The following is a 22,721-nucleotide window of genomic DNA, read 5'->3' as shown; positions in this document are numbered from 1 at the left end:
CACTGGGAAGGTTAAGAACCCCTGCTCTAGATGCCACTAAAGAGGACGTTTTGCCAGATGCTGGCATTCTGAAACTGGACTTCAAAGTTTCCAAAACTATGATAAATACAATTTTTTTCTTGTATATTACCCAGGGCATGGCATGTGACTGTAGGACCACAAAGCGAATTGAGACTAGTGTCTCTGTGAGTGCTGGGCGATGAATCAAAGTTTATTAAATTCTTACCTGACAAATCTGAAGCCACTGAAGCATGAGACACCACAGCATTTGCCTACCCCCAAACTGCCCACCAAGAAAGCCCAAAATGATAACAACAGCATACAGGTTTAATCAAAAGGTAAATAAAAAGAAAATAATTGGTCTACTAGCTGGAAGAATTTCAGTTCTAGAATGAGAAATGTTTGTCAGAGATGATGTAATTGAAAATCCTATAAGCAAACTTTTGGTTTACATCAAGTTTTGAATCTTGGCTCCATTTATTGCCTCTGTATCACTTTAATCCTTATTTATCTCATCTATAAAGCAACACGAAAGTACCCATCTTGTAACATGGTGGTAGCAATATGATAATAAATACAAAGCTAATCCCATATCACTGAGCTCAGAGTACCCTCCTGGGTTGTAATAATCTGTTAGTTTTGCTACTAGCAAATATGTCATGTTTTTCCTAGTATTACCTTACAGTATTGTATTATGATTTCATTTTTATTTTTTTGTTTTGGCTCCTGTAATGAATTATCACACACTTAGTGGCTTAGAACAAGACAAATTTATTATTAGACAGTTCTGAAGTTCAAGTTCTGAAGGATTTTACTGGGCTCAAATCAAGGTGCCATCCAGAGTGGTGTATCGGTAAGTTTCTCTGGTCCTGCCTGGCCCTGCAGCTGCTTATAAAATAATCACTCAGAGGCTTAATATTATTTACAAACTGTATGACCTATGGCAAGCTTCTTGATAGCTAGTTTTTTTCATTTTAAATTAACCCATTTTTATTAATCTATGTTTTGGCACGTGGCCATGGCATTACTGGTTTGCTGGCATCTTGCTGCTCCTTGGGCGGTGGCTAGGCATCTCTCTCTACTCTTCTTTCTTCTCTCTGTATCTCTGCTTGGATTGCCCACCTGCCTCTAAGCTGCCTTGCCATAGTCCAGAACAGCTTTATTTATTAGTCAGTGGGAGCAACATATATTCACAACACAGAGAAAGACATCCCACAGCAGAGTGGCTTACAGAAGATCTAGAACGGAACACATTTTCTGTAACACTAACCTGTCAGACAAGATGTGCCCCCCTGGTGAAATATTGACATGACTGCTATGGAGGCAACCAATTACTTTTTGATTTTAGGATTTCAGGTCTCTCCTACAGGAGGAATCCATACCTGGTAATGTAAACTTGGGCCAAAGCCCATGACTGGGGGAGTTACAGGCTCTAAGGAGGAGTCCATTCCTGTTGTTTTGTTATATGGATATAATGTCGAACTTCATTCTAAATATTTGTATGTATATATACAAAATCTTCACAGATTTGTGCTGCTCTCAGCTTTGATCAGAGTAGCTTTTGTTTGCAGGGGGTGATGGCTAATGCAGAGACTAACCAGTGAGTAAGTGAGTGCTCAGCATGAAATGAGACATCTATAGCTTCCCCTCCAAGGCTCAAGAAACATCATGGAAGAATGTGTGGAAAGAATGTAAGAGCTCAAAATGGGAAAGAGTGCTGCGACACACTGTATTCTGGACACGACATGGCTGTTATGCCTGTGACCTGTGAACTCACAGCAGCAGTGTCTACCTGCACAAAGACAAGAACCATCAATGTTTCATCATGGATGAGAGAGAGGGGCTCATGAGGTCTCCTCTCTTCCTGAGGACTGGCAAGCAGTTAATGTTTCCTGGGGGAGTCATATTCCTCAGCGGTAGCCACAGATAATTTGCCCTTGCTCCAGTAAATATCCCCCATTCATGCTCACTCTGGAAATCCTAATTAAATGCCATGGGTCGGGAACAACAACAACAAAATGACTTAAAAACAGGATAGGGACTCAGGAAAAAAGACAGGTTCAATGGGAGGGGAAGGACCTAAGAGGATAATATGATCAAACTTAGTTACATATATAGTTAATGAATTTGTGAAATAACAAGTTGAAAAATAATAATAGTGAAAAGGGAAGAGTTGGCTCTGGTTGTCCCAGCCACTCAGGCTTGTATCCTCTATGTTCTGAATGAAGGGATTTTGTTTTCTATAAACCAACTGAAAGAGTCAAATAAACAATGAAAAGCAGAAAAATCAGATCTATCCATTATGCCACAAATGCAAAGATTGACAAAAAAGTCCAGTGAGTGACAGTGAGTGTCCAAGTCCACCTTCAGGGTCCTGATGTGAGGGTAAGGTTTAAACAGAAGGCAAGAGAAAATACTCCAACCAAGCAGTACAGCCACAGTGTGGTTCTCTGCCCTTTCCCTCCCCCTGCAGGCTGTGTCTTCCGCAAGGTCTTATCTTATGGGCTTAGACCTTTGGAAATCTCGGGGGGCAACCCTAGTTTCTTGGGGTTTCTCATTTCAATAGTTGGATCTCCTTATCCTGCATGTAAACAAATGGTATTTCCTATCTTCTAAACAAAGGGATTTCTCCTTCACTTCTGGGACACTTGGTCACATCCAAAGGGTTATTCCTTACCTGCCATTTTACATGTCTGGGGGGCCCCCCCTTTTGTGTTTCAGGAGGGTGCATTGTAAACTATCCTCAGCCTGTACCCTGTGTGATGTGATTGCAGCCTTTTGACTTTAAAAACCCTACCCTGGCCTGTTTTCTCTTCCAAGAGCTTTCCTGAGGTGCTCGCTCACTCTTGGTCAGCTGGCTAAGTAAAGGCCTCCCGATGCTCATAGGTGGCTCCAATTGTGGTGATTTGTCCCCTGCTCCAGTGGATTATTTCAACTGATTCCTTGACTTGTGGTCTCTCCTTCTTCTCCACAGACTGTTGCTAAATGACTCCATTTGTAATCAGATTACCAGCCTGGATTCCCTGGTCCATCATGGTGAAACTCTGGTTATGATTACTTTTGGCCCACCTGGGATAATCCCCCTTTCTCATCATCCTTCCTGTAGCCGAGTCTGCACAGTGTCTGTTAGTTACCACAATCCCAGGGAATTAGGACACTGACCTCTACTGGAGGAAGCAGGGAGGGGCAGCATTCAACTTATCAATATTATTGAAGAGTGAGTAAGAAACCAGGTTTGTTTAGAAAAGGTCAGATATTAATTCCAAATCCATTGCTTTTCTTTCTCAATATTAGCATGAATGACCATCCATGATTTCCAAATAAACAAATACCATAAACACATAAATGCTTGATGGACCTAAGCCATGCCCCTTTCTTGACCACTCCTACCTTTTTTATTGAAAGGCTGACTTTCATCATTCACTGGGGAACCAGGAGTCTATTTCAGGATTCCCTTTTGTGGGGTTTCAGTATTATTGATAAAGAAGTCTTAAGGATCTACTGAGAAGGAAGCTCAAGGAACATTTTATTAGGATTTGAGAGAAAACAAGAGGATAGGTGAGCTGTAAATACTAGCACGGCGGAGAAGTGAGAGGACAAAGATTTGCCACTCTTCTGAGTGAGGGTGTGTGGATTGGAGAGACAACGAGGAACACAGAAGAGAGTAGAGAGGTCTGCCAGCCAACGTTGGACAGCCCCGAGTTTATTTCACAGCCAGCTTATATACAGTTTTGAAGGACAGAGGTAGAACAATGCACAGCACAGGCACTCTCCAACTATCTATCCTGTCTTACATCAAGGAGCAGGCAGTTTCATTCCCTATCTCAAAGTACCTCCGGCTGGCATCAGCAGACAGTGTGCTCCTACCTGTGGGCTAATCAGGACTTTCTCACAGCCCTTCAAGGAGACTTTGCAGGCTAGTCAGGACTTTCTCACGGCCTGGAGCAAACAAGCTGGAACTCTAATGACTCAGATTCAAACTGGGAAACTGATTCAGTTATGGGCTCCCATAAGATAAACTGTGAGAAAGTCCAGAGTTCGAAAGCCAGTATGCTTAGGGTTTTGGTTAGTATCCAAGTAGATAGAAAGGCCAAAAGAAAAAGTTAACGCCTATTAAATTAGAACTCAGAAAAACAGACACTCTTAGAAGCAAAGATCTGTGAGCAACTGCATGTGGACCGGGCTACTTCGAAGTATAGTATCTTATGAAGGAGATGATTATTCCTCCTATCTGCCTAGAATGTCCTTGGGTGAATCAGCTTTATTGAGAAGAGGTCTTCTAGCCAGGTAGTAGATATAGTAAGACATTAATTAAGATATTAACTCTTAAGAGGGAGACTATAATACATAATTTTCCAATCTGTAGGATGTATCAGAACTTCACATCTCCACCCAGGCTCAGAGGAAGAACTCAGATCATGTTTTGTCAACCAGAACATAGCCTTCTGTGAATGGACTTTATACTTCCCCCTCTTCATGTGGTATTTTAATGCTAAGGAGGATCAGAGCTGATGCTTCCCTTTCTGTTATGAAGGAAACAGGAGGTATGTGGAAAGCTGACCATGAGGGAGGGGCCCATCCTTAAAGACTTTCAAAGTGGTGAATGTTTGTCGAGCTAGGGAACATATTTATGATTTGAAAATTTATTGCTCACTGTATCCAGTGCTCTTTCCTTGTGGAATAGAGTTCTTCCAGTTCCTTACTGAGTAGAGAGCCCAGCTTCTAGTCCCATCATGGTCAAGACCACCCAAATGCAAGACTTACTTATTTTCTAGAATCAGCATTCTTAAAGCTTTCCCAAAGTCACAGGGGATACTAAACAATGGAGCTATCCAACCTAAATGGCAGGAATCAACAGGTCAGAGAGAGAGATAGAGATAGAGATAGAGATAGAGATAGAGATAGAGATAGAGATAGAGATAGAGAGAGAGAGAGAGAGAGAGAGAGAGAGAGAGAGAGAGAGAGAAAGAGAGAGAGAGAGAGATAAGAAAAGGAAAAATCATTAAGGCAGAAATAAAAATTAAGTAGGTTCCCTTTTCAGCTTGTTTAGTGGTGTTTATTGGACAAAAAGATCCCAAAAAGATTAGTCACAGGATTTAGTAACCAACTCAGGCATTCTCAAATTCGTTCCTGCCCCCACCTGAGGGAGGAAAAGGCACCACATCTGGTATTCTGCTTCTATTGTCCTCTGCACTGTTGCCAGGCTTGGATGTCCTCAGATTTCTCTGTCAGAATTCCCTCCCTATTTACCTCAATAGGTTTTCCTTGTCTTACAGTTCTGACTTTACAGAGCGATGGTAAAAGCTACATTTCCCAAATCGGCTTCTCTGATTGGTGATGAATGGAAATCGAAACTTAACACTGCTTCTGGGAGCAGAAGGGAAACCGAAACTGTTCTTCACGCATAAAAGGCGGCCTGCTAGCTTAGAAGCTTGCACTTTGAGGAGGGAGCAGATCCCAGGTCTCCTAGGAGCGCTCGCCCTCGCCCAGGAGCGATTCTGCACTTGCTCAGCACTCTGGCTTCAGACAGAGCAGTCCTGCCTCCGTTCTCTGCAGGCAGCAGGTCCGTTCCCGGTCTGGGCTTCGCAGGGGATGCTTCTGGTCTGGCCAGGGGCTTGCATGGCATGTCAAGGTCAGAGGTGTCCGGAAGGAAGGAGGGGCTGCTACGCAGCTGAGGGGACCGGACTAGGAGGGGCCTTCTTTGGGCAGTGGATCATAGACTTACTTGCCTATGCCAGAAGCCACAGCCCAGCGGATACAGAAGGAAGGGACTTCAGTGGTGAGCAGGAGGGAAGAAGAAGACATCGCGCCCAGGCTCTTGAGTGTTCTTCGTCTTAATGGGGGACTTAAAAATAGGGATAAATAAGTAGGGACCTCTGATGTGTGCACAGCCAATGAAAGTCGGGCACTGGCATCAGAAGTCCTTCTCCTGGGTGCAGAATCAGGGGTCCTACTCCACACTTGAGGAGCTAGAAGCTGAATGTGACCAACAACTCAGATGAGTTCTAGGCGCTCTTAAATTTCAGTGGCTAAGACAATTTACGTTTTTACTGCAGCAATCCCCCACCCCCTAGCATGCTTCCTTTTTGAGAAAATCAAAATATAGCCTGGTACTTCCTCTGGAGTCCAGGCTAGCCCTGAACTTGGAATAACCCCCCTGCTTCAGTCTCCCTGTTTTAGTCATCTAAGATCTAATGTATTCATGTGTAAGGAGCAGGTATTGGTTTTGTTTCCGCATAACTAATTAGCACACTCTCAGTGGCTTTAAACAAAACGAATGTATTATTTTACAGATCCTGTTCAGGCGCAGATTAACTGCTTTTGCAGAGCCCAGGTGTCGCACCTGCCTGAACTGAAGGTGTCTGCTGGGGCTGAGCTCTTCTGCCAGGCCCTGGGGTGCTCATTCTGGTTGCTTGAGGTCAGCGAGAGGACTGGAGTTCTCTGTTTTCTTGCAAGTTGTTGGATGAGGGTTACCCAGTGTCTAAAACTTTGCACTGTCATCCCTCACAGGTGGCGGTGCCTTCCAAGCATGTAGGAGACTTTCTGTCTCATCTAGCATGATGGTAGCATAATCACTAGGGAGACTGTCCTGTTAAATAAGGGTGGTGGGACAGACGGAAGGAAGTTATACAAGGCCAGTGTAGCAAAGTGGCAGAGGCATGGTGACCATCTTAAAACTTGACCCACGGGGGACGAATCACCTCTTCTCCAGGTGCTTTTATAGGAACTCAGCCCTTCTATCAGCAGCTCCAACATTCTGTTCCACTGTTTATGATTTCCTTGACTTCCCTGCAACCCCTCCCTTTAATTCCGGCCTCCCCCATTTTCTTCCTCATTTTATTGAAGATGTCTGCAAGCATAATACAAATATAATTCTGACAATACTGAGTTTCGACGATCTGTCTTTTGAGCTTCCTCTATCCCGTTATGATTTATAGGGCCTGAGTGACATGTGTAGTGTCCTGTAGACATCTCCTGCTGTGCCGTTAGTATGTCTCTCTTCTCTACATGTCCTGTAAATTAGTCGTTGTGGCTAGCGATCTGGGTTTCGACGTTTGCCCCTATGCTTCTCCTGTCTCAAGATCTCTTCCTGCCCTGGGAGTTGTAAAATGGTGACACACTACTGAGTCTTCGATGTTTCTTAGCTGGAGTGCTTTTAGGGAAGGGACTGTCCCTTACAGTGTTTAGTGGCTTATTTACATAGTCCTTTTCGGGAAGGCAGCTGAACAACTTGGTTTTAGAAGTTGTTTCTGATCCATTATATTTAGATACTGTCCCCACTTACTTTGTGGAGGAGAAAACACTTAGCATCCTTTCCTTCCTTTCTTATTTAGTGATCTCCTCAATTCTGTTGCTCTATTGCTATTCATACACACACATATGTAATAAATATACACAGATGTACATTATATATTATAAAATATAATTTTAATACATTTTATAATTATGTATATATAATCAAGATCTATCATGTTTTGCAGGATTTTGTGACCATTGTAATTTGTTTCCCATAGTGAGTCAAAAGCAGAAACCAGTATATAATTTTTAGATATTTATTATTTATTTATTTATTTATTTATTTATTTATTTATTTATTTATTTATTTATTTATTCATTCATTCATTTTGGTTTTTCCGAGACGGGGTTTTTCTATATAGCATTGGAGCCTGTCTGGGAACTTGCTCTGTAGACCAGGCTGGCCTCAAACTCATAGAGATCCACCTGCCTCTGCCTCTGTAGTGCTAGGATTAAAGGCAGCACCGCCAGCACTGCCCAGATTAGATTTATTTTTAATTGTGTGTGTGTGTGTGTAGTGTATGGGGATGTGTGTGTGTGTGTGTGTGTGTGTATGGGGATGTGTGTGTGTGTAATGTATGGGGATGTGTGTGTGTGTGTGTGTGTGTGTGTAATGTATGGGGATGTGTGTGTGTGTAATGTATGGGGATGTGTGTGTGTGTGTGTGTGTGTGTGTGTGTGTGGATGTGCATATGAGTGCAAATGTACTAGGAGACCTGAGGCATTGGATCTCCTGAAGCTGGAATTATAGGCAGTTGTGAGCCTCTGGACTGAGTTCTAGGAACAGAACTCGAGTCCGCTACAACAGTAGTGCACGGTAATTATTGTGTTACCTGTCATCTTTCCAGTCCCTATGTACCTGTTTCTTAAAGGCACAGTGTGCTTGTGGGAATTAGAGGATAACTCTCAGGAGTGTGTTCTCTTCCTGTATCAACTCTCAGGAGTGTGTTCTCTTTCTGTCTCAAGGGTGGAACTCAGATAATCAGACTGGGTGGCCAGCACCTTTACCTACTTACTGAGCATTTTTATTGGCCCAATTATGGAAATATTATTGGAAATAATTTGAATAGTTCATATTATGGAAATATTGCATTATAGATGCAATCTTCTAATTTGGCTGGAAAATGGAGTTTTCTATCATTGTGACTACCACTGGAAATAGGCTTTTCCAACATTTAAACTATGTACATAGCTCCATTGGATCTTTTAAATCTTTCATTGTTTCACTGTTTTCTGAGAATTCTCCTGCTTTCTTTAAATAAAATTATAATTCAGGATACATAATTGGTGGAATTTCTCACTTTTTAATGACAAGTTATATCTTCTAGCATTCTCAATGAACTGAAATGTATGTTTGGTTGCAGAATTATGGCTCTAAGGTATTTTCTTTTAGAAATTAGAAGATGTATTTTTTCCCATAAAACGATCCACCAATATTGCTTATTTTAATTCTTTTGAATAGCCTGCCAGGCACACTTTAAAAAGTTTTTTAAACGTGTTCATATATTTCTACAGGTTAATAGAGAAAGTAAATAAATCATGTAACTTAAAATTGTATGGTCTGATTGGCAATAAGTCTTAAAACCTAGGTGTTTTGTATAAAATATGGATACCTCTGTCCACTTCATTAGGTTTTTGTTTGTTTTTTTGTTTGCTCGTTTTTTGTTTTTCTTGTTATTTTTGTTGTTTCCTTGTCTTTTTCCCTTAATATGTGGGGAAGCTTTTCAACTGATTTTTCTGAAGCTCCATTCTAACAATGAATATTACTTTGAAACTACATACTTGACCAATTTTATTCCTATTCATTTTGGTTTCTTAATCTGTCATTTTTTTCTTAGTATTTTCCTGTTTGTTTTCCCCCTTTCATTGTCTCAGAATTTTTTGTATGTTTATCCTCAGACTATGAACTCTGGGGAGCGGCACTTTTATATCTCATTTAATGGAGGTGCTTTATCATTCCATATTGTAGAAGAGAACTTATGCATACATGTTGTTAATAGCTTGCCATGTATTAATGGCTTGCTTGGGATGAGTTAATGCTCGAGCCCAGGTGATTCCTGGATGAGTACAGTATTGATATTTGTAGACACTAACTAGTCTCAGTGTCCCAAGAAAGCCTGAACCAGTGAGACTCGTGAGATCTGGGATGACTCTCTGTCTTGGCCTTTGGTCTGTCTCTGTGAAACCTTCTGGCTGAAGACGAGATATAAAGCAGTTTGTTTTTAGGGAGATAGCCAGCTGCATTTTTATATCACCATCTCAGAATGAAACACCCCAAAAACAAACTTCAGAGATATACATGTTGACACACACAGGAATCCCATAAAAACATAAAACCAGAAGCCATATTACGTATGCTAAGGACCTATAAGATAGAAAAAAATTGCTCTGACTAAACATTATAAGACAAAAAACCCCAAAGATGCCTTGAGTTTCTGTTGCCTATCTACTGCTGGACATGAGACCTACCCTTAAGAGTGGATTGTTTCCACAGCGAGACTCCTTCAGAGAAAACCAACTTTTCAGTGACTACCTGTTAGGGATAGCTTCTAGGTTAGGCAATGGGGCCTATGTTCACTTTTCTAGGACCCCATTTGGTGAAGACTCATGCAGGCCCTTGTGCATACTGCCACAGTCTCTGAGTTTATATATGCACCAGACCTGTCATGTCTGGAAGTCCTTGGTTCCTTGGTGTCCTCCATCTCCTCTGGCTCTTCCACACTTTCCACCTCCTCTTGGATTTCCCTGAGCCCCAAGAGAAGGGGTTTGATGGAGATACTCCTTTTAGGGCTATGTGTTCCAAAGGTCTCTCACTTTCTGCACGTGTTTGGCTGTGGGTCTCTGTACTTGCTCCCATTGGCTGCAAGAAGATGGCTGCCAGGCACAGATCTGTGAGTACAGCAGAATGTCCTTATGAGTCACTTTATTGCTGTATTCCTTTTGCAGAACAGTAGCATTTTGTTTTCCCTAGGTCCCTAGCCTGTCTAGTCTCCCATTCTTGGCCACTCAGGCAGCACAGGGCATGAGTTCTATCTATCTCATGGCGTAGGCCTTATTGTTTGGTTACTCCCACCAGCTTTGTGCCACTATTGCCCTAGCATATTGCACTAGCAGGTCACTCTTGTAGATCAAAGGGTTTGTAGCTGGTTTGGTGTCTGCCTTTCTCCTTTGCTAGCTTCCAGAGTACCTTGCAGTAGCATGACAACCAGCTCATAGAAATGAAGCCTCTAAGTAGGCACGAGCTTGATTTCTCCTTGTTCAATGAGTTGGTTAGAGGTTGTCTTCAGCAGCAGGGCCTTATTGTCAGTGTGTGGAGAACCACCAATAGCCTTGGCAGTAGCCTGGGTTATTGGAGGCTTCCCACGGGACTTTTTGACCAAGAACTACATTAGATGTAACCCATTCCTGGTACTGGAAGCTTTATTTGGTAACAGGAGATGTCAAGTTGTAGCTCTGTCTCCCCCATTGTTTGGCAAATTCATTTAGATTGACTTCATATATGCATTTATGATAGGAAGCTTATACTGTATTAGGTTTCCACATGACCCCTTCAAGTGTTCCTTGGTTTTAGCTGTCCCTCTCCACTATCTCTCTCTTGCCCCATTCTATTCCACCCCCCCAGCCCATCCACCCATAATTAGCTATTCATTTCCATTCCCTAGGGAGATCTCACCTTCATCCTAGTCCCTTGCTATCTACCTAAGCTCTGTGGTTATATGAATTGTAGCTTGCTTATCAATTACTTAACAGCTAACATCCACATATGAGTGAATACATATCATATTTGCCTTTTTGGGTCTGAGTTACCTCACTCAGGATGATTTCCTTTCTAGTTCCATCCATTTACCTGTGAATTTTATTTTTTATAATAATGAGTATAAATTCATTCTGTTAAATGTGAGTAATAATTCATTCTGTAAATGTACCAAGTTTTCTTTATCCATTCACCCATTGATGTTGTTTATTAATAGGCAGCAATTATGAATGCAATGAGTATGGTTGAGCAATTGTCTCTTGTGGTGGTATTGTGTTCCCCAAAATATTGTGTACTCTAATAAATTTATCTGGGGTCAGAGAACAGACAGCCACTAGATACAAAGGCTAGAAAATAGTGGCACTCACACCTTTAATCCTAGCATTCCAGAGATAGAAATCCCTCTGGATCTCTGTGAGTTCAAGGCCACATTGGAAATAGCCAAGCATGGTGACACGCCTTTAATCCCAGAAAGCCAGCCTTTAATCCCAGGGAGTGGTGGTAGAAAGCAAAAAGATATATAAGGCGTGAGGACCAGAAACTAGAAGATTTTGGCTGGTTGAGCATTCAGGCTTTTGAGCAGTAATTCAGTTGAGACCCATTCTGGATGAGGACTCAGAGGCCTCCAGTCTGAGGAGACAAGACCAGCTGATGATTCGGCGAGGTGAGATAACTGTGGCTTGTTCTGTCTCTCTGATCTACCAGCATTGACCCTAATAACTGGCCTCGGGTTTGATTTTATGAATAAGAACTTTTAAAATTCCTGCTACAGTCTCTGTGGTAGGATGAAACATCTTTTGACTATATAGTTTAGAGTGGTAAGACTAGATCTTGAGGTAGATTGATTCCCATCTTTCTGAAGAACTGCCACACTGATTTCCATAGTGGCTGTACAAGTTTGCATTCCCACCAGCAGTGGATGAATGTTCCCCTGTTCCCACATCTGTGCCAGCATGAGCTATCACTTTTAAATTTGAACTTGACCATCCTGATTGGTGTAAGATGAAACCTAAAAGTATTTTTAATACATATTTCCCTGATAATTAAAGGCATTGGACATTTCTTTAAGTGCTTCTCAGTCATTTGAGTTTCCTTTTTTGAGAATTCTGTTTAGATCTGTCTCCGTTTTTGATTTTTGGTATTTGTTTTCTTGATAGTGTTTTGAGTATTTATGTATATTGGATATTAGCTCTCTAGTGGATATGTAGTTGGTAAAAAGTACTTTTCAGTTCTGCAGACTGCCATTTTGTTTGAATGGTGGTGTCCTTTGCCATAGAGAAACATTTCAGCTTCATGAAGTTTCATTTGTTAATTAATGTTCTTAATTTTTGTGTTATCAGTATTCTGTGCAAAAGTCTTCCTGTGCCAATGAGTTTAAGACCATTCTCCATGTTCTCTTCTATCAGATTTAGTGTATCTGGCCTCATGTTGATGTCTTTGATTTGCTTGGAGTTGAGTTTTGTGTGGGATAATACCTATGAAAATATTTGGATTTTTTTTTACATTCAGCCATCCAATTTGCCCAGCACCATTTGTTGAAGATGTGTGTTTAGTTGTTTTTGTTTTGATTTTAGCCCTGAGGTTAAATTATCAATGAGTAATGTTTGTTGATTCCAGTTACTTTGTTATTGTGGTGTGGGTTTTATTTTATAGCTTTTTCTCACCGGCGTTGGTGGTACACGCCTTTAATCCCAGCACTCGGGAGGCAGAGGCAGATGGATCTCTGTGAGTTCCAGGCCAGCCTGGTCTACAAAGCTAGTTCCAGGAAAGGTGCAAAGCTACACAAAGAAACTCTGTCTTGAAAAACCATGAAAAACAAAACAAAACAAAACAAAAAAAACTTTTTTCTCCTTCTTTTGATCTGATATTATTGATTACTTATATTTTCTCAAATGTGCTTAAGCTTTTCAGGTTGAATTTGTCCTTCTAAAACCTTTTGTAGGGCTGAATTTATAAATAGATATTGTTAAAATTTGTTTTTTATCCTGGAGTGACTTTCTTTCTCCTGAATTGTGACGGAATGTTTTGCTGAGTGGTCTGGGCTGGTATCTGTGTTCTCTTAGGGCTTGGAGAATATGTTTCCAGACCCTGCTAGCTTTTAGAATCTCCATTGAGAAATCAGGTGTTGTTCTAAAATATGTTTACATATTATTTCATTTGTAGGGTTGCTAGACTCTAGAGGAGATGTCTTGTCTTTGCTGTTACTGATTGTGCTTTTACAGTGGCTTATAGGCCAATTTGGGATCATTGTAATTCTAGGTGCTGATAACTGTTCTTCTCTTTTTTGGGTGTGCATTCCATTCCTTGTATTCTGTTGCCCTCTCTGGATGGTGGCTGTGTGTTGCCTGGTAGTTAATGCTTCTAAGATCCTGCTTGGTGTAGCCATTGAGGGTTCAAGTTAGAATGTGTTTCTTGGTATATAGATGTAACCAACCGTTTTATTAAATAAGAAACACAGAAATAATGCAAAAGAGAAAGCCGAGAGGTCAGAGCTCAGAGACAAAAATCTCACCCTTCCGCCTGCGGTGTCCCAGCTTCCCGAATGAGGGCCCCTTTTCCTGTCTGTTAGTCTATTTAAAGAGACAGAACAAGCCACAGCTATCTCACCTCACCAGTTCCTCAGCTGGTCCTGTTTCCTCAGACTGGAAGCTTCTGTGTCCTCATCCCAATAGCTCTCAGCTGAACTGTGTTGCTCCAAAGCCTGAAAGCTTAACCAGCCAAATGCTTCTAGTTTCTGGTCCTCACGCCTTATATATCCCTTTGCTTTCTACCACCACTCCCTGGGACCAAAGGCTGGCTTTCTGGGATTAAAGGCGTGTGCCACCACCGCCACACTTTTGCTATGGCTCTAATAGCTCTGACCCCCGGACAACTTTATTTATTAACATACAATCAAAATCACATTTCAGTATAATTAGATTACCACCACATTGGTATATGGGGGCTGACACTTAGCGATGAAAATGGGCTGGGGAATGGGCTAATGAGGTCCCCAAGAGGGAAGTAACAAGCTTTGCCACCAAGATCTGCTCATTCCTCTGGGAATGTGGGCAGAGAGGGAAGAAAGGCAACATCCAGCAGTCTGCTACAAAGCTGGGAATGAGACTGGGAGGTTGGATTTGGAACAGAGGAGTGAGGATGAAGATCTGGAGGTTTCCTAGTTGCTTCCCTGGCCAGCATAGCTCTTTATATTATCTTTTGAAATAATATACCAATGCTTCAGGTCTAGTCTGCTATCACTAGCCCCAACAGCAAGCTTCCTGTACACCTCAGGTTTGCTGTTTCCTGCAGGTCTCAAGAGGAACAGATATCTTTTGTATCCTACGCTGCAACTGCAGGGTTAACATAAGAGATTTTGGTTTTGTGTGTTTCTCTCTCTTACCTCCCTTCTTGCCTGTGCAAGGTCATTGGAAACTTTGGTATCTTGGCCTGCTCTTGCTGGAGTACAACATTCTGTAACTCTCGGAGTCATGTGAGTATATAATGTGTAAGGGGGATAAAATGTGTGAGAATCTTAAAACCCCAGAAGCTCTGCATAGGGACAACAGCAGCCTGGGAGTGTGGCTGACTATGGACAGATATTCTCCATGTGTTGCATCATGTCGTAAGTGAACCTTGGATCCCCTTCTACTTGAATGCAGTTTGTCAGTTTGCTTGTTATGTCGTTCTTTCTCACAGAATTGAGGAAGTCAAATGAAAAGGAGTCAGTGAGTAGGAGAGAGAAGGATAGAATCTGAAGAGGGTGCATTTTCCATTAAAAAAAAAACAGGTCAAAATAAAAAGGGCATTTAAAAAAATTAAGAAAGATTTTTGACCCGAAGTAAAATACCATTTTGTCCTTGGGCAAAGACTTCATTATTCCAAAATGGAAGAGGAGAGATGAGGGCATTATCAGGAGGTTCGCTTGACACCACAGGACAACCAAATGAGTTGTGAAGGCTTTGTGGAGGATGAGTCACGGGATGGATGTAGTGATTAGTAAAGGTTATTAATTAGCAGATTGTATTTGTAAACTTATATACATGTATGTAACAATTCTAATTAAAGAATAAGAGGCCATGGATTTGAGAGAGAGTGAAAGGGACAGAGGAAAAATTGCGGGAAGGAGAGAGAGGGAGAGTGATGTAAAGAAAGTATTCATGTATGAAATCCTCAAAAGGGAAGTTTAAAATATTCAAGGTCAAATCTTAGTTCATTCTTATAAAACTTGAAACCAGTCATCTTTTAAAAGTTGGGTTAAGTTATTTATCTTCTCTGCTAACAAGTGGTTTAAAAAATCAGATTTTATGGTTAATCAAGATGATTATGTTTTTTGTTGTCAGACATTTTGGAAAAATGACTTTAAAGAAGTAGTTTATTTAAGGATTTGTTTTAAAACATTTTAAAAGAGCCAATGAAATGGCTCAGCAGATAAGGGTACTAGCTACCACGTCTGAGAACCTATACTTCATCTCCATCAAAGGCCCCGAAGGATGTGATATTATCCAACAACAGGGACATTTGGCTGCCTGGACAGTTACCTGAAGTTCCTCTGCAACGTTGGTACATCCATCTTCAGGCTACAGGCTCAGACTATCTGGCAGACTTTTAAGTGAAGCAGGAAATTTGAAAGACTGTCCTTCCTTGTTTTGGCAAAGTTCAGCAGTCTCTTTCCTGTGTGTCCTGAAGAATATCTGGCAGACTCTTCTGTGAAGCAGGAATTTTGAAGGACTCTCCTGCCTTGTTTTGGCAAAGTTCAACAGTCTTTTTCCTGTGGGTTCTGCATGTCCAGTCTCCACAGCACATAGCCAACCAGTGAAAGGCAAGAGCAGTTTCTTTGCCCAGTGGCTAAGCTTGCCACAAGAAAGCAAACACCATAAAGAGTTTCTTCAATTCTCAACATCTCTGAAGTAAATTTGTGCTGCCAGGAACAGATGTATCTCATTGTCATGAAAAACTTTATGTTAACAAAACATTTTAAATGCCATATGCTGTAGGTCTTTAAAAGGTTTGAAGACCATCTATCTATCTAAAATATATCTCTATATGATCTGGAAAGCATACCTAACATATCTACAAATTTGATTATTATAAATGGCTAATTACTAACCTGTGTTTCCTGATTAGCCTATATAGTTTATAATAACACCTTTCTCAAAAACTAGAATTTTACTTTACATTTTAAAATAAACGGCATAGGTACAATACCTCAAGCAAGAATAGAAACATACACACAATATATTGTTACAAAAACAACCTTAAATTTTTATCAATATACAAAAATCCTTTAAACAAGAGTAGAAACATATACACAGTGTAACCAAAATAAATTTATATCAATATACTATATTCCCCTAAATGATAACAAACATCTGTAGCCCACCAAATAACTAAAAGTTTCCCACATCCCTCTTGGGGATATGGACATTGTGTTCTTCAAACTGTTTCCTGTTGTCTGTGGATGAAGTATCTTTAGGGTGCCAGAGAGAAAAGTTTGAGATAATGACCAAGTCCTGGGAAGACCAGCAGTAACCTTTGCTGATAGATATTACCAGTCAGGAGGTCTTGCCTGATCAAACCTAATCCATATTAACCCCGAAGGAATCAACAGCCTCTCATCTCCTGTGGGAACAAAACTCCAAACTCCTCCTCTTTTTTTGTAACCTATTTAAGACTCATTTTCCCTTGCCTGTTCAGTTCTCACCAACTGGTCATTCTCCTTTTGAGATTGGTACAATGTGGAGAACTCCAACTAATGCACAATTACCAAAATTGAGGACTGTATAGGTAATGGAGACTTTTTTTTTCCCAGGAAAGTTTCTGAAATCCTTAACTTGGGGTACAAGATTCTTTAAAATCTGATTCTTCTTGTCTTTCCAGTTTAATCTCCAACCAGTCACCCTGTGCTTTGCCATATAGAACAGACCATGGAATCTCCAAATTCATCATGTAGTGCCATCATATTCTTGTGTCTTAATTAACATGATGCTGATTTTTCTCCCTGGACTGCCATACCTTCCCTTCCCCAGCAAGCTTCCATAGTTCATTATCTTTACACCTGATTCTCAAAAACTCAAAATGAGTATAAGGATCTGATTTTGCCTTTCTTATTAAAGAGCTCCTTTGTTCCCTGTGCCCTTGCTGTTGACACACTCAACACTCCATACTGTTATGCTTAACTTGGTTTCCTCTGATCTCTACCAGGGGCTGACGACCTGCTTTAGATACACTTGAGTACACTGTGGGCAAGTATGGCATGTGGTGATGAGTGATGCTCTATGAGGCTCTGAAAATACAAGTACCTGGGTGAGGTAAGAGACCCATGCCTACACGTGTGCCCAAGTACTTCTTAAGCATCCTGGGCCACAGCCATCCCTTCTTTCTTCAGATTTAGTCATTTCCGCAGACACACGTTCTCAGTCATTTTAATATTTGGTATCAGTGTTTGGCTCACCACTGTATGTTCCTGTTTTAATATTATGGGATAGAAATCTCTGTTTTCTGACTTATCTATTTATGTATCTCTCTGTGTGTGTATTTGTGTATCTATCTATCTTCTATCTATCTTCCTATCTATCTATCTATCTATCTCTATCTATCTATCTATCTATCTATCTATCTATCTATCTATCTATCTATCTATCTATCTATCTATCTACCTCTGTGTATCTTTCTATCTACATAATAAAATCTACTTGTTAACAGACTTAGACATACTCTGCAATAGATATCTGATCTTTTGGCTATGCCTCTAAAATATTTCTTTCTAGGTCATCTTTGCAGTCTCCTCTTTACTAAAACTTATTAATTATTAGTAATCCTTAGAATTTTGTATTTAGTCTCTTCACTTCTATGATGCTATATCTCTGTGTCCAAGCAAGCTCGTTTGTCCCAGTGGTCATTTTTTAAATCACTAATGAGATATCATTACAGATCTATTCAGACATGGTTGAGACCTTGTGTTTTATTTTATTTTATTAAGAATTTTTTCATTCATTTTACATACCAATCACCGATCGCCCTCTTCTCTCCTCCCAGCCCTCCAGCATCACCCCCCCAAGTACCCCCCCATTCCCTCCTTCAAGAAGGGAATTGACTCCATGAGGAGTCAACAGAGCCTGGTACATTCAGTAGAGGCAGGTCCAAGCCCCTCCCCCTGACTCAAGGCTGTGCAAGGTGTCCCACCATAGGTAGTGGGCTCCAAAAAGCCAGCTCATGTACCAGGGATGGATCCTGATCCTACAGTCAGGGAGTCCCTAAAGCAGATCAAGCTACACAACTGTCTTGCTTATGCAGAATGCCTTGTCCAGTCCCATGGAGGCTCCACAGCTGTTGATCCAAATTTCATGAGTTCCCACTAGTTTGTTTGGTTGTGAGACCTTGTGTTTGCTGTCTAGCCTTCCACATTTAAGAATCTATGTTACATCGCCTAGGGTAAGTCTCAAAGCCAGTCAAATTTAGGTAGACCACACATGAGTTCATGACCTTGGCTTGACTTTTGGTCGTATTCCAAGATCCTGGCATCAGAGAATGGCCTAATAATCTATGCTGTGGCATGAATTACAGTGTGTGTGTGTGTGTGTGTGTGTGTGTGTGTGTGTGTGTGTGTGTGTGACTGTATGTGTGATGCATGCTTTTGCATGAGTGCATCTGTGTGCTGCTGCACATTCATTTGGAGGACCAAGGAGGCTATAGAGAGTTTTCTGCTACTGTTCTTCTTTTTGATTGCCTTGAGACAGGATCTACCACTAAACTGGGAGCTTGCTATTTTGCCTAGACTCACTAGTCAGTGGGCTCCCAGTGACTGCCTGTCTCCCTTCCCTAATGCCAGTGACAGAGCTATGCAGCTGTGTCTGGGTTTTCACATGGGTGCCGGAGATTTGAACTCAGCTCTTCATGCTTTCCTAGCAAGCACTCTTGTATATGTAAACATCTCTCATCCCTGAATTAGAATCTTCAGAGTCTTCCTTGACAGCCCATTTCTCTGCTCTTCTCTGCCCCTACTGGGTTTGTTAATGACATCTTATTTACCTACCTTTTAACATTTGTCAAATAAACTCACACCTTTCCAGACTTATTACCTAGACCTCCCATTCAGCTGTAACTTCATCAAGCTGCCATCATTTCTTTGCCCAGCAGCAGCTTTCTCTCTGTCCGCTGACAAGAACTTTGCTCCTACCGCTGTACTGTGCTGGAGTAATCTTTACAAAATGCAGAGCCATCATATCTCCTGAAAATCCTTAGTAGCTAACTATAACACATGCTCAAAGGACCTGCATGCTTTTTAAACCCTCTCCTGAACCTCGAACACTTTGTCCCCCTCTCCACTCCAGTCTTCTGGCGTCCTATGGGAACCTGGTTCCACATTCGTTCCTTCAAGCCCCAGGCCATTGCATGTTACATATGACAATGTTCTGCTCTTCTCTGCCTGGACCCTTAGTTTCCCTTGTTTTGTTTAATTCTTGTTTAATCCTGTAGAACTACTCTTTGGCATTGCTTCTTTAGAGAATGTCTCATCTCTTTGACTTGGTCACATTTGTGGTTTTTTTTGTTGTATGTGTGATCATATGATGGATGGTTCTTTTCTTGATTTTTGTTCCTCGAGAACAGACTGCACACTGGTTGTGCTCATTCTTGTATGCCTGCCACCAATGTTCTGTTGAGAAGATAGTCATTCAGGGCATTTCTGCTGAGAGGAAAGTTGATCAGTTTTTCTCTTTCTTTGCAGATTTGCTATCTCATGAATAATGGCCGTTTAGAGGAAACAGAGTAAAGGATATCTGCATTTTTAATATTTACCAATTCAGGATGGAGGCACAAATAGCAACAACAATGGGTAATTTTTAATTCAGAATAATGTTTATAGCATTACAAGATATATGCTTCACAGATTGAACAGTTAAAATATCTGCATTACTGTTTCTTGTTTCTCAAATAATAACCCTGAGCTCCCTAAAAGGATGAGTAAAAATATCCCTGTTCTTTCCCTTTTTAGAAGAACATTGCACAGTGATTTTAGAGAAAATGTCACAATTAATCCTAGAAAATATGCCAAAGGCTGAGTAAGTACTTTTGTGGTAATCAAGATTTTTGAAACCATGTGTAATATTCCCCTATTCTGCTAGAGCTGTTTGACCTTATATGGTAATATTCATCTGTACCTGCATCTATCTTAGTGTGTGTGTGTGTGTGTGTGTGTGTGTGTGTGTGTGAATGTACAATCCATATATGATATAAGTATATTATATATGTAATTATTTGCAACTATGTATTCATCAATTTAGGTTATTAATGACAATGGAATAATAACACTAATGTTTTTGGTTATTATGCCATCTACATGAATTTTGTATTAATACTTTGTTTTGTTTGTTTGTTTGTTTTTTAGCTACTCCAGCTTATTCAATGATTTTGTTGAATCTGAGTTTTTCCTGATTGACGGAGACTCCCTACTTGTCACATGTGTATGTGAGAAGTCACTTCAGCCAGGACAGAGTCTCCATTTCTTCTACCTGGTTGAGCGCTACCTGATGGATATTATTAGCAAAGGAGGACAGTTTGCCATAGTTTTCTTCAAGGTAACACAGACCAGCTGAGTTTTCTGGTCTCTGAAGACTGAAACCAGAATTCATTAAAATAATTGACTAGGGACAAGGACTCTTATAGCAGAAGTGGCCTCAGACTCATGATCCCCTTGCCTCTGCCTCCCAAGTGAAAGGATTTCAGGTGTGCACTACCACACCTGGCTATGACTAAGATGGTTTTTATAAAATTGTATAAAGATTTCACCTCTGACTGCAAAGTAAAATGCATTTTGAAAAGTTTAGAAGATGAGATGGAGGCTAAGGCACAGAGGATCGAAATTTGAAACCCATTGGAGCTCCCACAGTGAGTTGATGAGTAGTCTAGCCAACCTGGAAAGACCTTCTTAAAAGAAATAAAGATCTAGAAATGCAACTTAGCAGTAGAAGACTTGCCTAGTATATATATGCAAGGCTGTGAGTTCAATCTCCAGGACAAAAAAAAATACAAAACAAAACAAAACAAAAAAGCACAAAATAAATAAAATTTCAAGGGAAGAAGAGAAGAAAACAATTACCCAGCATTGCAGTGTTCAGGAATAAACACAATTAGATTATTTTGTAATGTGTAATGATAGAATTTTACTAGACAGAAAGAGTCACAAGAGTTGGTCAAATTCTCAACAGTGGCCCCTCTCCGACCTCAATTCTAGTCCTCTAACCCTGAGAACTACTCTGCCTTCAAAACTCAGCAGGCAGTTTATTTGAATACAGTGGTAGGTTTACCTGAGCCCACATGACCTCACTAACTCTATTTTGCTATTGTGTGCTCTGTTATAAATATCAATGAGAGAATACCATATTTGGTGCAATAAATAAAACTTTGACAATTTCAAATACAGGTATATGTACCTGCTACCATATCTTCCTGTTCCTAGACTCAGGGGAGCTAGCGCTCTACTTAGGGATTCTGGTGTGGATTTGTTCAATCAGTTTGCAACTCATGTTACTGTATATTTCTGAACATTGATAGCCAACAGAATTTTGTGCAAGTGGCCAGGGTTCTGCCCTATGTTTGCAATTTGTTGTACCAATTTTGGTCTACTGAGAAAAACATATGCTATTTAAGAAATGTCAGTGCACTCTGGAATAATTCTCTAGAATAACATGTTACCCTTCAGTTCCAAATTCCAGAAAATGTATAATTACAAATTACAATTTTCATATTTTTTTTCTATTCTTTGTCTTTTTGAGGTGAGGTTGGACAGGAGAATGACTAGAAAATAGAAAGGCAAAGTGTGGATGAACTCTGGGTACTATGGACCTGCTTATTCTTAGGTCCAAAAGTGTAATGAACTCTGGGTACTATGGACTTGCTTACTCTTAGGTCCAAAGTATGATATATAGCATATATTTGTGATGCAACAAAATTCCAGGGTCAATTTACTGACTAAAGGGCAGGAAAAACAAACAACCCAAAACCCTGCCATATTATGTTTCTTCAATGACCTTATTGATAGGTGTTAACTGCCTGAACTAATAAAATACTAAATGATACTTCTCAAATAATGTACTTTATCTCCTTCTCCATAGGATGCTGAATATGCGTACTTCAATGTCCCTGAACTTCTCACCCTGAGAACTGCTTTAATTCTGCACCTTCAGAAGAATACCACCGTGGATGTTTGGACTGACTATTCTAGATGCTTGTCAGAAGAGTGGAATAATGTCTTGGGTCAGAGTTGCCCATATTTCTTGATTATTGCTGACGAAGGCCTGAACAACGAGCAGACACATCTTTTCAACTTCGTAGTCATTCAGTCTTGGGCAGTGAAGGTCAACATCGTGCTCTTTTCAGGGCAGAGATCTGACATCCTCCGTCTTTATGCATATTTTATGCAAAGCTCACATTCAAAGCAGATGTTTTTCAAGATGGTAATGTATATCTAAGAGATGACGTTCTGAAATTTTATAAGCATTTCTAAAATAATTCATGAGCTAAGGCTCAGTGGTTAACTAAGAGTGCAGACTATTCTTGCACCCATATCTCAGGTAGTTCATAACTGCTCATAACTCCAACTCCAAAGGGATTTGACATCTCTGACTTCTATGTATACTGTACTTACATACACATACCTACATAGATACATACATATATACAGACAGACAGA

At 40.5% G+C, this 22,721-nt stretch overlaps 1 protein-coding gene across 1 annotated transcript in view; it reads left to right on the top strand.

Moving 5' to 3' along the window:
• Positions 1-5,411: 5,411 nt before the first annotated feature.
• Positions 5,412-22,721, top strand: part of LOC102911682 (putative ATP-dependent RNA helicase DDX60) — a 119,627-nt gene continuing 102,317 nt past the window's right edge. Inside the window, exons 1-6 of the mRNA XM_076553282.1 lie at positions 5,412-5,563; positions 17,234-17,340; positions 19,758-19,865; positions 20,025-20,091; positions 20,418-20,607; positions 22,144-22,485. Of these exons, the coding sequence (XP_076409397.1) occupies positions 19,838-19,865; positions 20,025-20,091; positions 20,418-20,607; positions 22,144-22,485 (627 nt within the window). The 5' untranslated portion in view covers positions 5,412-5,563; positions 17,234-17,340; positions 19,758-19,837. The remainder of the gene's footprint in view (positions 5,564-17,233; positions 17,341-19,757; positions 19,866-20,024; positions 20,092-20,417; positions 20,608-22,143; positions 22,486-22,721) is intronic.

The sequence above is a fragment of the Peromyscus maniculatus genome, chromosome 17, assembly GCF_049852395.1.
Source record: "Peromyscus maniculatus bairdii isolate BWxNUB_F1_BW_parent chromosome 17, HU_Pman_BW_mat_3.1, whole genome shotgun sequence".
NCBI classification, from domain to species: domain Eukaryota; kingdom Metazoa; phylum Chordata; class Mammalia; order Rodentia; family Cricetidae; genus Peromyscus; species Peromyscus maniculatus.
The sequence above is the reverse complement of the archived record's forward strand: the minus strand, read 5'-3'. Positions and strand labels throughout refer to the sequence as shown.